This window comes from Desmodus rotundus, chromosome 7 (genome assembly GCF_022682495.2).
Source record: "Desmodus rotundus isolate HL8 chromosome 7, HLdesRot8A.1, whole genome shotgun sequence".
Lineage (NCBI taxonomy): Eukaryota > Metazoa > Chordata > Mammalia > Chiroptera > Phyllostomidae > Desmodus > Desmodus rotundus.
Window position 1 is genome coordinate 116,348,686 of NC_071393.1, and position 15,812 is coordinate 116,364,497.

At 56.2% G+C, this 15,812-nt stretch overlaps 1 protein-coding gene across 3 annotated transcripts; it reads right to left on the bottom strand.

Moving 5' to 3' along the window:
• Positions 1-2,039: 2,039 nt before the first annotated feature.
• On the bottom strand, positions 2,040-15,601 carry PGF (placental growth factor). 3 transcript variants are annotated; one of them, XM_071222061.1, is made up of 8 exons: positions 15,191-15,601; positions 13,945-13,987; positions 9,488-9,684; positions 8,612-8,688; positions 6,515-6,544; positions 6,351-6,413; positions 3,123-3,278; positions 2,040-2,810 (listed from the first exon to the last, which is right to left on the bottom strand). In XM_071222061.1, the coding sequence occupies exons 1-7, from the start codon at positions 15,263-15,265 to the stop codon at positions 3,164-3,166; spliced, it is 600 nt and encodes a 199-aa protein (XP_071078162.1). In that variant the 5' UTR covers positions 15,266-15,601; the 3' UTR covers positions 2,040-2,810; positions 3,123-3,163. The 3 variants fall into 3 exon arrangements, with proteins under 3 accessions (XP_071078162.1, XP_045058106.2, XP_024423732.2); XM_045202171.2 differs by lacking the exon at positions 3,123-3,278; XM_024567964.3 differs by lacking the exons at positions 3,123-3,278; positions 6,351-6,413.
• Positions 15,602-15,812: the final 211 nt, after the last annotated feature.

The following is a 15,812-nucleotide window of genomic DNA, read 5'->3' on the forward strand; positions in this document are numbered from 1 at the left end:
TCCTTCTCTGGCTATGACCATGCCCAGCATGACAGGCATCCAGGCACCAACTTTCTTGTTGGTCACCACAGGGCCACCCCACAGCACTGCTCCCTGATGTGCTTCCTTTCCAGCTCTGTATCTGCTACCCTCCACTCAGCCATTGCCCCAACCCTACACCCATGCCTATAGCCTGTGGGGTCTCCCCACCCACATGCCTCCCTTTTGGGGTACCGTGGGCAAGGATACTCATGGCCACTCACTTTTCACCATGATCTCCTGACTCATGGGAAACTCCTCCCGGATGCTCCAAGGTATCCCCTCTCTGTCCCCTGTCACTCTTCAGTTATCCACTTCCCCCAGTTCTCATTCAGCTAGCAGTGGGCAAACCCAGCTTCAGGGAGAGGAGAGGGAGGGACCAGCAACCCAGGTCCCTGGCAACCTCACCTCCCTCTCCCTCCCTTCACCCTTCCTGGTCTTTGGCTTATGGAGGGCACTTAAGGGGGTGCTGGGTGATGTTTGGGCCTAGCAGAATTACTTCAGCCATCTCTTAATAAACCCTGCAGGCACATGTGTCCAGCCTCAAACCGTTGCTTTGTTTTAGAGTGTGGTGGACTCAAGGCTTCTTTTTCCTTAGTTCTAGATCCAGTCACCAGTTTGAGCAACAAAAGGTCCACCCAGTGTCCTGTGACACACGATTATGATCTCTCTGCTCAAACGCAGGATCTGTGAGGGCAGAGCCCCGTGTGTCTCATCCCACCCTGGGTCCCTGGTGCCCAGGACAGCGTCCCGTGTGCAGCTGGTGCTGCACAAGCACAGGAAGAGTGAACGGAAAGGGCCGTTGAGGGCCTAACTGATCCAATCAGGTCACATGGGCCAGTCGGTTCCTTTCCTGCTCTCTTCCACTGCTCCTGGCTGAGGGGACAGATGTTTGCGCCGCTGTCTAGCCCTCCACAGGGGCCTGTGGCCTGAGTGGGGAGGTCAGGTTCCACGTGGGTGATCTGTGAAGCTGAGAGCCTTGGATATGCTACAGGGACTGGGCTGGGGTCGCTGGAGTCAAGCCAGGGCCTAGTGAAGGGGAAAAGGGGTGCGATTCTCAGCTCAGTCCATCAGAGGCAATGGCTCAGAATGGCTGCAGCCCAAGACAGGAGAAGCAGGAGAGAAAGGAAAGAGGTTCTTCTGCAGAGCATGTCCTCTGCGTCTGGCCCACAGCCCCTGTGTAACCGCTAGCCAGAAGCACACCCTGACCAGAGTGTCCTCTGGGGTGCCCAGGCCTCAGCAAACAGACTGCTAAGGGCAGCCACCTCAGCAGGGCCACCCCACCCCACCCCACCCCACCCCACTGGACTGCCGGTGGCTCCCCTCCAAAGCCCGAGGCAGGCCTGCCCCAGCCCGTGGGCTTGTCCTGAGCAGGCTGCAGTGAGAGAGAGCGGGGAACTCCCCTTCCACCACCCGCACAGCAACACTGAAACGAGGTGCCTTTCAGGTCAGAGGTAGGTGGGAGTCTGACTGTGTGTGGTTCACACTGAAAAACTTGTTAAATCATTTTCTCTTGTTTCATGCAGAGGCTGTCAGGAGGAAGGCAGGGGAAGGTGGGAAGGAAAAGGGAGAGGAAATCAGGCAGCATGGGCTCACCCTGCACTAGCAGGCTGGAAGTATGCACTTCAGTCCTCTGGGGGGCCAGGACCTGAGGAGCCGGGGCACCCCTATTCAGTCAGAGTCCAGAGGACCAGGCCCTGGGCTGGGTGTAGGGTGGGCCTGAGGGGAGGGGAAGGGGACTGTGCTCTTGAATTTGAAGATGTTCAGAGGAGACTGGGGTCAGGGTCCCTCAACTTTGGGGCCAAGACTACATCTTAGGAACCCCTCTTATGAGAAAAGTAGACCTCGGGTTTTTTGCCTAAAGCAGCTGGGAGGAAGACACCCCAGGACGCTGCAGGAGAGGCTGGAGCCACCCCAGGGGCAGGCTTGGGGCCCATGATCCCTTTTTCTGTCCCGTTTCCATTTTCTGCTGTTGCCCACTGCTCCGGCAGACATACTCCCCTGGAGAAGCTGTTTCCAGACTAGAATAACTTTATTCAAGAGAATCTGGCTTGGCAGTCAGGCAGCCACACAGGGCAGTTCGCTCCATGTCCAGCCTGGGGTCCACTCTTTGCCTGTGTCCCTGACACGGTCAGAGCGGGAAGCCTTCCTTGGCTATAAAGAACAAGCAGTGGCCAGGTGTGAGGAGAAACCGCAGGGGACTAGGAGTGACAAAGGCCCCAGGCGCCCACTGTTCTCTAGAGCTGCATGGTCTGCTCTCCAGGGTGCAGAGCCCTGGCCAGGAAGAGGAGGAAGCCACAGGATGCCTCCACCCCTGCCTGCCTCCCACTCAGCCGGGGCCGTGGCCGCCAGAGCAAGCCCTCCACCCCTGTCCTTGTCAGGAGCTTCCAAAGCAAGGGCTGCTGGTCCATGCAGAGCCCGAGGCCCAGGCCCAGGCGGTGGGTCCCCCCTCTTCTCTCCTCTCTCCAGCCCCTTGGAGACCCCCGGGGCCTCTGGGTCCTGACTTGCCCCTGGCAAAGCTGCATGTCCCGCTTCTTCCCAAGCTGGCACATACTCGATCCATGGCTGCCTTCTTTCTCTCACGTTCTGTTTAAGGCACTGAATTCCTGAGGGTCTTGTCCCTCATCTTGGAGGGAGCGAGTCATTCAGCAGGGATACAATTGGCTAATAAATAGAGGACAGGTGCCAGCAGGGAGGTAACTGAGAGTGTGAAGACAATAAATACAGGAGCCAGGTGTGGGGTCTCTCTCCTCCGAAGGGCTGGTTACCTCAGGGGAGTAGTATTGCCGCACCTGCCAGAGACCAAGCACAGAAAGTAGGTATCAGCACTCTGTGGTGGTGGTGGTGGGGGTCCCTCCTATGGGAGGGGGGACAAACCCAGAAGGGAAGCTGGGACAGGGAGCACAGGGAGATTGCAGCATGCTGGGATCTCTGCTTGCACCAAGGCCAAGAACAAGCCATCAGCTACCCTTCACCAAGCGCATACCCAGGTGCCCAGCCCTGCGCTAAGCACTCTCTCATTTACCCTTAACAGTATCTCATGAGGAAGGCTCTGTTATCAACCTTTTGCAGATGGGGAAACTGAGACTCAGCGGTTAAGAAACCTGTTCAAGGTCACACAGCTGGTTGGTGGCATGGACTCAGTCTAGCTCCACACTCTAACACTTCTGGTCGCTCTGGACAGCGCTCTCCAAACCAGGGTACTGGTGCCCCCAGATCCACGTCCAACTTGTCCGAGACAGGTGTGAGGACTGCTGGTTCTAAAGGGATCCATTTTTGGTGTTCCACCTGAAAACTGCCTGCCTGAGAGGTCTGCTTCCCCACCATCCTGAGAGTCCACAATTAATTGCCTTTCTACCTGGGAGCAACCTGCCCAATTTGGATGCCTCGAGGATACTTTGCCCCCAGGCAAAAGTATCCAGGGGACACTGAACAGAGAAGAACTTGAGATATCAGTGCAGATGTTGACAAAGAAAATATAGTAAATGGCTGGGTAACCAAGACTTTTGCCAGTCAGGTGGTTTCCAAGCCTTTGCTTTCAAAAAAAATTAAAGAACTCAACCGAACTCGCAGCTAACGCTTCATGAGAAGGAACTTTTGTTAGCGGATCCTCTTGAGGTTTTGGCAAGTAACGTGGAAGAAGTTTGTGGATGAAAAAGGGTCCACATACTAACCCTGATAAGCTCAGGGGAGGCCAGCCTTGCAGGCCCACCCTACAAACTCAGAGACTAAGAGTAATCACACAGGATGGTCTGAACATCAAAATTACTAACTCAAAGCGGGTCATGGCGGGTAGTCATATCCTAGGCCAGTAGCTTCTCGGACAAAGGCCAGTCTTCACCGTAACCGAGCCTATTCACTGTCTTCTTGCATCTAAGACAACATACCTTTGAAATGTCAGAGTGGCCTCCTTTTCCAGACCTGTCAGAGACAGCCTCAAACCAGAGACCACAGCCCTTCACTGTTACCTTGCTCCCCCGCACACCCCCTCAGTGCACTGTAAATGTAACCATCCTGTACCCACCAGTGTAAAACAAGTTCGCGTCTCTCTGTTTTACTTTTTATCCATTCCCAGAGATTTCCCCGTGTTGCTTTCTCTTGCCTCCCTAATCTTCCACCGACCAATTCCACCCTCCTTAGGTCTCCTTACATCTCTTCCTGTGATTCTTTTCAGGAAAAGAGTCTGCAAACTGCCACTCTCCAGGGCGTTTTCTCAATCTATGGAGGTTTTGCTCCCTGGCGATTGTCAGTTTGGTTCAAATAAACTTTAAAAAATTCTCTACATGTTTGGGTGGCTCTTAGGTCAAAGAGTTCAAGTGACTGACATCTAGTCCCACTTACAGGTTGGTGTCAGCCTGGTTTCTCACCCTTTTCAGCTATGGGAAGTGGCGAACAGGGATGGAGCTAAGGCTAAACTCTGTCTCAGTCTGGCAAGAGGTAACAGCCTGCACCGGTTCATTACCTGAAAGAGGTAGCCACACCCACCTCATTGAGATGCATCCCTAACGAGATGAATTGCACTTTAATGTTTAACATCGATTAAAATATGATGTGTTTGTGCTGTTTTGATCAATTGGTACTACTAATAATTATGGTGACAGTTCATTCCAGGAGAAAATTTAATTTAGAGTTTATGTTTGTAGGAAATTTAAAATAATTCAAACTTATATACATTATCATAGCATATACACAAGGTGATATATATGTCTTTTATATATGGCAAGGTGATATATAAAAGACTTGAACATTAAAAAGAATTACTTAGGCTGAAATTCTGTGGGGGAATTTCACAAAATGGAAATATAAATTCAAGGAAAAAAGAAGCAATGCAAATATTTATATTTTTTGTGTCTGTTGTTCATTTCTTTTTAAAGTGGATGATGGTATTAAATTAGCATGTCTTATTCCATAGGACATCTGAAGAATTTAGTGGCTTTATATTAAAACATTACTATTTATAACATGCCAGAAATTATATCTTTGCAACCATGTATGATTTTGATGGAAAAGTTCAATGCTAACTTAAAAATAAGCAAGGACCCTGGCCGGGTGGCTCAGTTGGTTGGAGCATTGCCTTGTACACAAAAAGGTCACAGGTTCGATTCCCTGTCAGGGCTCATACCGAGGTTCCAGGTTTGGTCCCCGGTTGGGGCATGTGCAGGATGCAACCGATCAATGTTTCTCTCTCACATCAATGTTTTGTTTCTTTCTTTCTCTTTCTCTCTTCTTTCTCTCTAAAACCAATAAACATATTCTCAGGTGAGGATTAAAAATTTTTTTTTTAAATGAGCAAGGGAGCACATGGGTTTTTGAAACTGTTTCAAAAGGCCCCTGAATGAGATGTTTGAAGACTGCTGCCCCGGAAGACAGAGCAATGAGATGTGTTCTACCTGGACCTGCCTAACCGGGGGCCCTGCACCAACCACACTGCCAGCTCCTTCCTCACATCTCTGCTTGGGCCCAGGGGAGGAATGAGGGCCACATAGCTTTAGGAGACCAGTTTCCCCAGAATCCCTGTCTTCCGGGGTGGGGTGGACGTCTCTGCTCATGGAGTGGTGGACCTATGGGGTAAGACGTGTGGGTCAGCTCCAGTCCCATGGCATGAAATGGTTTGCAGGTGTCTTGGAGCTGAAAGGAACCGTGGTGTAACTGAGTTACTGTGGATGTGAAATATATTTTTTTTTATGATTTACTCTCCCAGATTTGGGTTTTCCCTGCTCTGATCCTTCTCTCCCAGGCTTCACACTCAGGCCTGGACTCCAACGTGGGCTTCCTGGTATGAAGCCAAGATGGACAGATAGGGAGACAGGAAGAGAGTGGACCCCAAGACCCACTGGGGGGACAGAAATAGGGTCTGGGGCCTAAGAGCCAGCAAGAGGCTGCTCCTCCCCCAAGGTCTCTAGGAAGTAGCCCAGGATACGTTTTCAGCTGTTGGGCTTGGCACCACTAGAGGGTAAGCACTTCAGAGCAAGCATTTTGTTGGTTTGTTTACTGGTCTACCTGACAGGCAGTAAGTGCTTGGTAAAAAATTCCAGAATGACTAAATGCTTGGTGGGCCCCTGATGCCTCATTTTACACAGAAAAGAAAAACTAGACTTAGAGAGGTGACATGACTTGCTGAAGGCCACACAGAGACTCGGGCTAAGTCAGGACGAGAACCAAGGCCCCCTGAGGCTGCCTGGGCCCTAGGATCTCCAGGGACGCAGCTCCCTGTTCTGGCCTAAGACTGCTCTGGGCCTTGCTTTCCCCCTTCCTGACCACTAACTCCTGCTGCTGGGAGCTCCCCTCTGGCCCAGCCTCCTTGTCATCCCTGGGTCCCCCCGCACACTCACAGGTGGCAGACTGTGGGTCTCTGCTTCTCTTTCTTCCTCTTCCCACTGCCCTTGTTTCTCCTCCTGCAATAAGCCAAAAGCATCAGGACAGAGTGGCTGGGCGTTTCCCATGCTAGGAGAGGGGCTGGCAGACCTGAGAATAGCCTGGAGCCCCAGCCACTTACCTTTCTGGCTTTATCACGTCCCACACAGGCCTGGGGAAACAGAGAGGAGCAGGGGAGAATCAGGAGGGTGGTAAGCAGGGGCTCCTCCATTCCCATCACTCCCCTCAGACAATGGGAGTCTTGGTCCTGCAGTTGGTGCTGGAGCCACTAGGGGGTAGCATGGAGCTACTGAGGGAAAAAGGGCCTCTAGGCTCCAGCTCCGACTCCAGACTCTGGTGACCCCACCAAGAGAGACACAAATTTCCCCTCGGGGCCCCTTTCCATAACCTTCTGCACTTCGCGGCCTCTTGGCATCAAATCTGGGGATTTGTGAGCCTGTTCTTTCCTGCCTTCTCTGTTTACTTCTCTTGTTCCTGCCCTTCGTTCCAGGGTGCACTCAGGGTTTCCTCAAGGACAGTGAATGAGGCCAACGAAGGCTGCCTGTCAGGACACAGCTGCCACCCCCGCTCTGAGGACAAGAGATGCTGCAGGCAACAGCAGGAGGAACGGGTGAGGGGTGGTGAGCGCAGCCCCAGAGTCGCAGGCCTGTCCTGGCTCTGTCCCCGCAGCTGTGGCTGATGGCCCAGAAATAAGAAGAAAGGTTGTCCCTGTTGGTCAGCCTGTTGGAAGGGGACAGGGGCTCAATCCTCTCGGGGACAGGGGTGGGGGTGTGGGGCAGTGTGGCCAGGGAATGTCGCCCTAGGTTGGCTGTCTCCCTTGGGAGCCAGGGCAGGGCACCAGGGCCTCTTGGACTGCCTGCTCATGTCTCTGCCATTGTGGGCAAGTCGGAGCCTCAGTCTCCCCATCTGCCTGCCCTGACAGTGGCTGTGAGGGCAAAGGTGACGAGGGATGTGAAAGGTCACCATGCAGCACTGTGTCTGGGAGGGTTCATTTCCCTACTGTTGTGTGGCTGAACCTGGCCAGGAGTGATGGGAGCAAAGTGACTGAGGCAGGGCCCCCGAGAGCGCATAGGAAAGAGGGCCTAGACCCTGGGCTCAGGGCCAAGAAGGCGCCAGAGCCCTGGACACAAGGCAGGGCCAAGTCCAGGGCAGAGCTGGGTCTTTTGGAGAATGGCCTTGAGAGGTAGTGTGGAAAAGGGTCAGCTTAGGGGTTGGACAGGCTGGGGTTCGCTCATAAGCTGTGGCAAATCATGTAACCATACCACGTCAGTTTCCTCATCCATACACGGGGCCGGTGACGGTACCGACCAGCCAGGTTGTAATGAGAGCAGGGACCTCGTCTGTCTTGCTCACCACTCTATCCTAAGCATCCAGGGCAGTGCCTGGCATATAGTAGGTGCTCAATTAATTCTCATTTGAATGAGAATAAGAACACTTAAACATTGAATGAGGAAGCGCATTCAAGTGCCCATGTGGGGCTAGGTACACAGTGGGGACACGATACATGGTGGTGATCCCCCTTCCTCCGGCCCCAGAATTCGGCTCCCGTCTGGTGGCTCCATCCAGGGCCCAGGGCACCAGCACAGCCCCTCAGCTCATTTCTCTCCTCCCTATGCGCGGATGGCAGTGCCGGGCCTGCTCCTCCCGGTGACTAACGTTCCAGGTGCCCTGGGAGCAGGCTGGTCAGAGGCGCTGCTGGGTGGGGGTGCGGTCTTACAGAAACCCCAGTGCCTCCTCCTTCTGCCCTTTCCTCCTGTCATGGCTTCTCCTACCTCGTGCTCCTCTGCCGGCTGCCCCTTCCACAGGCACCAGCCTGGCCCAGAACTAAGCCCAGGCCTAACATGTCCTTGCCTCAGAGTCTCTTCCAGGGCTGTGGCAGCTGCCTTCCATCTTGGGGAGGGAGGGGATGGTATGCCCTGAGCCCCTGAAAGTCTGAGAGGGACCCAGGCTTCCTTTTCCCTGGGGGCTTCTCAGCAGCTGTGTTCCAACTACTGGGACCACCTCCTCAGGCAAAAACTGGCTGATGGGGGGGTGGGGAGGGCAACACACTGTGGCCACTGGTCCCTGATTCCCCTGCTCTCCCTCAAGCAGGGAGGAAGTGTAGACTGCAGCAGGGTTGGGCAGCCGTGTGGCTAACCCAGCAAAGCCTATCTGCCCCCCCCCTTCTCAAAGCTGCCAAAGGAATGGGGCCTGTCCCTGCCACTCCCTGAGGACCCACCTGCACTCGCAGCGCTTGTGCTGAGAGAACGTCATCTCCACGTAAGAGGGCTGCTTCTTAGAGCCGATCTTCAGGATCTGTGGGGAGAGGAAGGCGAGATGCCTGGGTGGGGATGGTGGCCATGGGTTTCCAACATTCTTCCCACACCCGCCTTGTGGGGAGGACCGGACTGCTCATTTCCCCCCTCCCTTTGTACTACACCCTTACCCTGCTTTGAGGGTGGGGCAAACAGCCCTCCCACCTGCCTGTGAATCTGAGGGAGGCCCCTGTCTCTCCCTATGTGTGGTCTCCCGCACAGCAACAGTGTGGGCTGGGGGCCCACGCTCTGGAGTCAGAGAGGTGTATGTTGAAATTTTGGATCTTCTATCTGCTGGGCAAGGGAAGTAATATGACTGGATCTCAAGTTCCTCATCTGTACAATGGGAATAGCACTTGCCTTGAAGGACTGGACGTTGAGGCAGCATTTATGAAGTGCCTACCCAGCACAGTGCTCAGCAGTACGCAGTGAGGGCCCCACACAGCGCTGAGTGTGTGTGTTTGTGAGCGAGCTCAGGGCACCAGTGCGCCCGGTATAAACAGGGACTTCTTGAGTCCAAGCAGATTCAAATCTTTTCCATCCTCAACCAGATATCTGGGTCCTGCAGTGGGGCTAAGTAGAGCTCGGGACAGATGATAAGGAAGGAGGAGAGGGGGCTCAGACAGGAGGCTCACTGTGCTGGGTGGTGAGAGCACAGGCCTGGGAGGCAGTTGCAGTCCTGTGACCTTGGCCTGCCCTCCCACCCTCTCCAGATCCCTTCTGGTGGCCAGGTCCTGTGGCCCCCTGAGTAGGGTGTGGACAGGGGGCAGGCAGGACATGAGGAGGAGGCCCTCCCTTACCTGCATGGTGATATTGGCCGTCTCCACCGGCACACAGTGCAGGGACTCGTCACCACAGCAGCCGGTGCAGCGCAGCAGGGCGACGCAGGACGGGTTGAACATGTACTGCACTTCGTTGGGGTACAGAGACACGATGTTCACCAGCTTCTCCATTGACCGGCAGTAGCTGCGGCCCCACACTTCCTGGAAGGGCACCACTGCAGGGGGCACAGTCGGCTGGGTCAGGTCAGGAGGGGCCCACACCTCAAAGCCCCAGCCCTGGCTCCTTTGGCTTTGCAGAGCCTTCTGGGTTTAGTCCACACCTCCTCCTCCAGGAAGCCCTCAGTCTATCTGAGCTGGTGTGATCCCTCTGGGAAGATTGCTGGATCCTTAGCTCATCTGCCGGACAGAAATCCCAGCGGAATGCAATTCCTGTGGCCCGACCTGTCTGCATGTTCTCAGCTCGGCCCCGACACCTGCCTTGGTGCCCTGGGGGCTTCGAGGAGTGGTCCCTGGCCACTCCCCAGGCCCGCCGGGTCTTTCTCAGGCCTGATGGGGTGCTTCCTCAGACTTGGGGAATTTGCAGAAAACAGTTAAGATCTGCGAGATTGGCTGGCAGAGTCCCACGGGGAGAGTTAGCCCTTGCCCTAGTCGTATTTCCTGCCCCACTCTGGAACAGCTCCTCTGCCCAGCAGCCGAGACTGCAGCCAGCAACGTGCCCATCCCTACCCCTCATTTTACTGGGACCAGCTCTGGAACCAAACCAGGCCACATCCCCACGACTCCCGCCTTCGGGCTGTGCTCTTCCCCCACTTCTCCTCTCTAACCCAATACAGCTGACCACCCACTTCTCAAAGCCCACCTCCCTGCCTCCTCTTCAAAGCCTTCTCCAACTTCTCTAGGATGAGCGGATGTCATCCTTTGAGTATAACTAGGCCCCACCGCTTGCCTCATTCAGTCACACTGGTGGTTCTTATCTCCTTACAACCAAGTCGAGGCTCGAAGCTCTGTGAGGACAGGGACCCAAGCACCCAGTAAACACAGGCTAAATAATTACTGATTGATTGGATGACAGCTCCTGAAGATGATTAGGGACATCCCTGACTCCCATGATGTCCTGGTAGTCATGAGCAAGAGCTTTTGGGGGCCTATCTGGGATCTCTCAAAAGATGCTGCTTCTTCAGGGGAAGGCCTGGGGCCTGGTCCAAAACGGAGGCTCACAGGAAGTGAGTAGCCAGAACCAGGAGATCTGGCTTCTAGTCTTGGCCCTATACTAGCTGTGTGACCTTGGAGAGGTCACTTAACCTTTCTGAGTATATCAGCTTCCTCGACTGGGGAAAAAGGAGCAGGTTGGGAATGGATAGTTGCTAAGGTCTCTCCCAGCTCTCACAGATGGTCTGTGATTCCCGTCTACACAGCCCAGTCCAGCCTCGAGAGCGTGGGTGGAGCAAGGTCTCCATCCCTGGGTCATCCTACCCTCCACACGATGGCTGTCCTCAACTGGTGGAGAGGACATGGGACCTGGGTCACCTGGGGGCCCCGAGGTCTCTGCCCTAGTGCAGTGGTTCACCTGGTCGCCCCTCACCTCCTTCTTCAGCCCTTTCTAGGAGGCAGAAGGGGCCGAAGTCCATTCCACTGAGCCTATGAGGACGTGAGTCTCAGGGTAATCTCAGAGGAAAAATAAACTTCAGCCCTAGCAGAGGCCCCGAGGAAAGGCTGCAAGCTGGTGGAAAATACCCAGGAGGCGGTGTGTCCACATGGAGCTGGCTGAAGAGGCCACAGCGGCAATAAACCACGCTTATCTGGGCGTCTGCTGCTCCATTCTGCTTTGTCTGCCGAGGGGGCACTAGGGCTGGGTCCAGGGATGGGAGGAAGGCCAGACATCTCCCTGGATGCTACCTCTCCAGGCCACTGGGACACTATCCCTGGACACCCCGAGTGGGAAACAAGCCCCTTTCCCCATAAGCAGTCCCAAAGCCCCAGGGAAGCCGGCCTTTGCTCGGGCGGTGGGGCACCTCCCTGTCGTAATTCCACGAATGTGTGTTTAGTCTAAAATGAGCACTATGTAACTCTGAACATTTAATCTCCACCTTGGAAAACATAAATAACAGCAGAGGATAGGCAGCCTACAAAGTGCTATAGAAGGCCCAGAGTCCTCTCCTGGGACCAGCCATTAGGGAGGGGGACACAGCAGAGAAGGGGTACCCCAGCCCCCTACCAGTCTGCAAAGAGACTCCCATCCAGCTGCGATGTTGGGGCCACAGCCAGGTTAAGCAGAGCCAGCTGAGCCTTGGCAGCAAAAGAAGGGATTTCCTTTCCTCACCCCCACTCCCCACCCCACAGACTGTAACAACAGGGCCCAGGCTCCAGGGCCCCGAAATCCGCCACATGGCCAGATGGTGTTGGGGAAAGGCTGAGAAGGAGGTGAGCTGGTCCTGGTTTACCTGGCAGCCGCCAGGAAAAAGGGCGATTCATCCCTGGAGGCCGCTGTCTGGGTGTGTGGGAGAAACAAAAGGCGCTGGCTGGGTATGGGGTCAGTTGAGCAAGCAGTGACCACTCCCAGATGTGGGCTGAGGCCCTCAGGAAAGAGCTCTGCTCAGCTGCTCCTGAGAGCACTTCCTGCGGCCCTAGGCCTGCCCCTGAGGCAGCAGTGGCGGTGAGGGGAGCGGAGGCTGTGGCCCAGTCAAGCGAGGGCCAGGGCTAGGCCGTCCGCGGGGGCTGCTCCCAGGGCCACGAATGGGGTCTCAGCTCTCGACAGCTCTGTGGGCAAGCCTCCTCTCTGGCTCCAGCTGCCTGCCACCCAGGACGAAGGAGACTCAAGATGGGAAATAATTCATCCTGAGAGCGAGCTCCTGGGGAGGCAGCCGGGAGGCCACAGGGCTGGGCAGAACTGCTGGCCACCAGCCCAAGCCCAGCAGGTGTCCTCTCCATAGTCACTGGTGGGGCACACAGCCAGCCTGCCGCAAGGGACACTCTGCGCATGCCTGCTCAGCCGTGAGCTGTGGATACTGGGGAGTGTCCAAGGCTTTAGGCAACTCTAAGGGCCCCTGGGAGCCTCAGGTTCTTCATCTGTAAAATCTGGAGAATACAAATGCCTTCCTAGTTCACAGCCTGTGGTCAACACAGAATTATAGTAAATGCCCAATATTGTCACCACGAGAGTAATCGTAATCCAGGGCTGCAACGTACAACCATGCTGTCTCTCGCCTGGAGTCAGCAGGGGGGACGGCATTTTCCGATTTTGGTAACTGGGGCACAAACTCATGGGACTTCCCCTGGCCGCAGTACAGGCTCCCCTAACGGCTAGGATGACAGGTGAGCCGCCCTAATGAACTGACACTTCCAAGCTGCTTCCCTCTGGTCCCCAGAAGATATACACTCCTGTGTCCCCTCCACGGAGTCAGAGAATCCTACAGTCTCAGGAAAAAACCTTAGATATCATGTAGCCTAGTGCTCTCATTTACAGATGAAGAAACCGAGGCTCAGACTTTTTCGGGAGCTGTTGCCTGAAGTACATGAAAAGCATCCAAAAGGACAAGGGATGGAGATGGTGATTGGCTCTCCCCAAATCTCAGAGAGCATTATATATTGTGCCAGTCCCAGGGGGCCCAGCAAGGGGAGGGGGAGGATTATCAACCAAGTCAAGGGCTGCCACCTCCCCCTTTTCAGTGCTCAAGGCACTGGGGATTCAGGCATGATTCAGGGATTCTGTCAGGGATTCAGACCCAGGAGAGAGGGTGTTCCCAGCTCCCAGCCCCCAGCTCGCACTGGCTATCACGTATGTGCGTGTGCGTGTCCCTACATGCTTCCTCTTCCACAGCGCCGTGGGAGGCCTCAGAAATGGTGTGTGGCCCCACTGCACGTCTTGGAGAGGCAGGGAGGGAGGAGCAAGGCAGGGGGCCTGGCATGAGCATCCTGCTTTTCGCACGTATGTCTCTTTGGCAATCATCTAGCCCTTTGAAGATTCCCTCTTGCTGTAACCCGGGGTGGGGAGTGGAAAGGCCAGGGAGGGCACGACTCATGTTCTGTTTGTAATCAATGGAAAGGGCTGGCTGCTGGGAAGGTCCCTTCTCCCCTCCCAATTCTCTTGATTGTGTGCCCACTGCACCCAGCTCCCAGACCACCAATCAAGCCCCTGGCACTCACTGCCCACTCTGCTCTCCAAGACCTCATCTGCCCCCTGACATCATGCTGGGAAGGGGCTCTGAACCAACTAGACCAACCCTGGGTATACTGGCCCCAGCTCTGCTCTTCTGGGTGACCGACGCCCAGGCATATACCTCTCTAGGCCTCTGGGTCACGATGGGGGCATTTCTCAAGCCCTGACAACTTTGTCAGCCAGCGCATCAGTCAGCTTGCAGACTTTACTCAACTTAATACCACCCTGCACCTACCCTTCATGCCTGTCCCTTCCCATCCTCTGCAGAGGTGTGGGAGGACGGACTCGGTGAGCATACACACCAACCCAGCTTGCTTACCTTCCATCTCTGACGAGTTGTCCTTCACAGGCAAGGCCGATTGCTGTGGACAGAACAGTGCAGAGATGAGGGGGACTACCACGGGCCTCTGTGCTCTGGGGCCGAGTGTATTGGCAAGAGCACAGAGGCCCCTCTACTCTCCTTCCCCCCACTGCACACGCTCCCTGCCCTGTCTCAGAGCAGCCTCTTTCCAGGTCCAACTAAAACCTAACCGGCCCCTGAGTGGGTCCCAGCCCTCACTCTGGCCTCAGTTTCCTCATTGGGAAAGGATGGGAGTCTGGAGGCTTTTGGAGACACTTTGCTTTCTGTGTCCCAAAGATCTTGCAATCCTTTGGGGTCTTCCTCCTACCCAGCCCCCAGGCCAGCCCTGCTGGGTCCGATGCAGCCTACTTTGGCTGGGTGCCAGAGGCTAGGAGAGGTGATCATCTGGTGGGAGCTGAGGGGCTGAAGCGGGTGGCGCCATGAGCTGGTGCTGTGGGTAACATTACACCTCTGGCCAGCCCGGCAGCAGGCAAGCAGGTGGCTGCTGGTGGGGCTCTTCTGCCTCAGGGGTCTGCCTAGCCCACCCATTCCTGGGCTGGGACAGGGGACTCCCAGGGCAGTGGGACAGTATAGTGGGAAGGCAGCTCATTGGCTTTGTCAGGATTGCACTGCCCAAGCTGGCTCCTGGCCAGACTCCCCCCACTCCTGGGAAAAGGGCCCTGATCATTTCCCCAGGCCCTGCACTCCAGACCTCCGCTGCCCACCCGGGAGAGACGGCACAGCAAGGCTGCTTGTCTTGAAGTCCCCCCTCCCCCCGGAGCCCTGGGCTCAGCCCGGGGCCCTGACAGGGGCAGGACCCAGCCTCCCCACCAACGGCTTCTTCTGCCGGATTCCCCTCCACCAGACCAGGTCAGAGGTCCTGGGGGTGCCTGCCTAGTCACAGGCCTCGACCCTGACCACAAGGCCAGGGACCGGCCTGGGATTAGTGGAGAGATGCTTTTAGCAAAGCCACTGTGGCTCCAGGGGCCAGACAGGAAACCTCCCTCCCTTTTCTGTGGCTTCCCTGCCCCCACCAGGACAGACCCCAGAGCTGAAGTCTGGGACAGCCCAGCCTGAGGTCTCCTCCCAGACAGCATGGTCCAGCCTGACTCCTGGGAAATGTGTGGACATCCTTGCAAGTGCCGCTTCCGGGAGTGGATCTGTGATCTCTTTGAGTGCGGGGGCTGGGAAGAGCAGGGGAGCCAGGCTGGGGTGGGGGTCTTACCTGGGAGGGCACAGCAGGCAGAGCCAGCCCAGCCAGGAGCTGCAGGAAGCAAGTGAGCAGCCTCATGGCCAGCATCTTCTCAGATGTCCCAGGCCAGGAGAGTCACCCTGCTCATCCCCCTGGGGGAGCCCCTGGTACAGGAGGAGAGGCGCTGAGTGGGGGGCTGTATGTTCCCTCACCACTGCCCCGAGGTCTCTGCTGGTGGCCCGAGCATCCTCTGGAAGCCCTGGGAATTCAGGACCCTTTAGGTAAGTCTGCGGCTGGGAAACCTGATGCGAAGCGCCCGGCGGGGGGTGGCGGTGTGCGGCAGGCGCGCCCCTGGGGGAGGTCCGTCGGGCTCTCAGCGCGACCGCAGGTCTCCTCCCGGCCGGCCAGTGAAGATGCGGCTTCCTGCTCAGACAGCAGCTCCCTTCTGGGACTGGGGCTTGTTGGCGACTGGGTTTCAAGGGCCGCGAATGGGGCGGGGCTCCGGGCCCGCCCCGCCCACAGCGGAGGAGGCATCCCGGGAGCGGCCGAGGCGACCCGGGCTCGGCCCGGCTGGGCCCGCGGTGGGGGCAGCCGGAGCTGAGCGCGAATTCGAGTGCGCTCGTCCAGCAGTGCGCGGACGGGGCGCTCAGATCGC

Bases quoted from the DNA above. Each gene is read 5' to 3' on its own strand.
- PGF (XM_071222061.1), bottom strand. From the start codon at position 15,265: ATGCTGGCCATGAGGCTGCTCACTTGCTTCCTGCAGCTCCTGGCTGGG. The intron at 9,685-13,944 runs GTAAGCAAGCTG...TGCCCCCTGCAG, and splicing joins CAACTCGTCAGAGATGGAAG to TGGTGCCCTTCCAGGAAGTG. The intron at 6,414-6,514 runs GTAAGTGGCTGG...GGCTTATTGCAG, and splicing joins GACGTGATAAAGCCAGAAAG to GAGGAGAAACAAGGGCAGTG.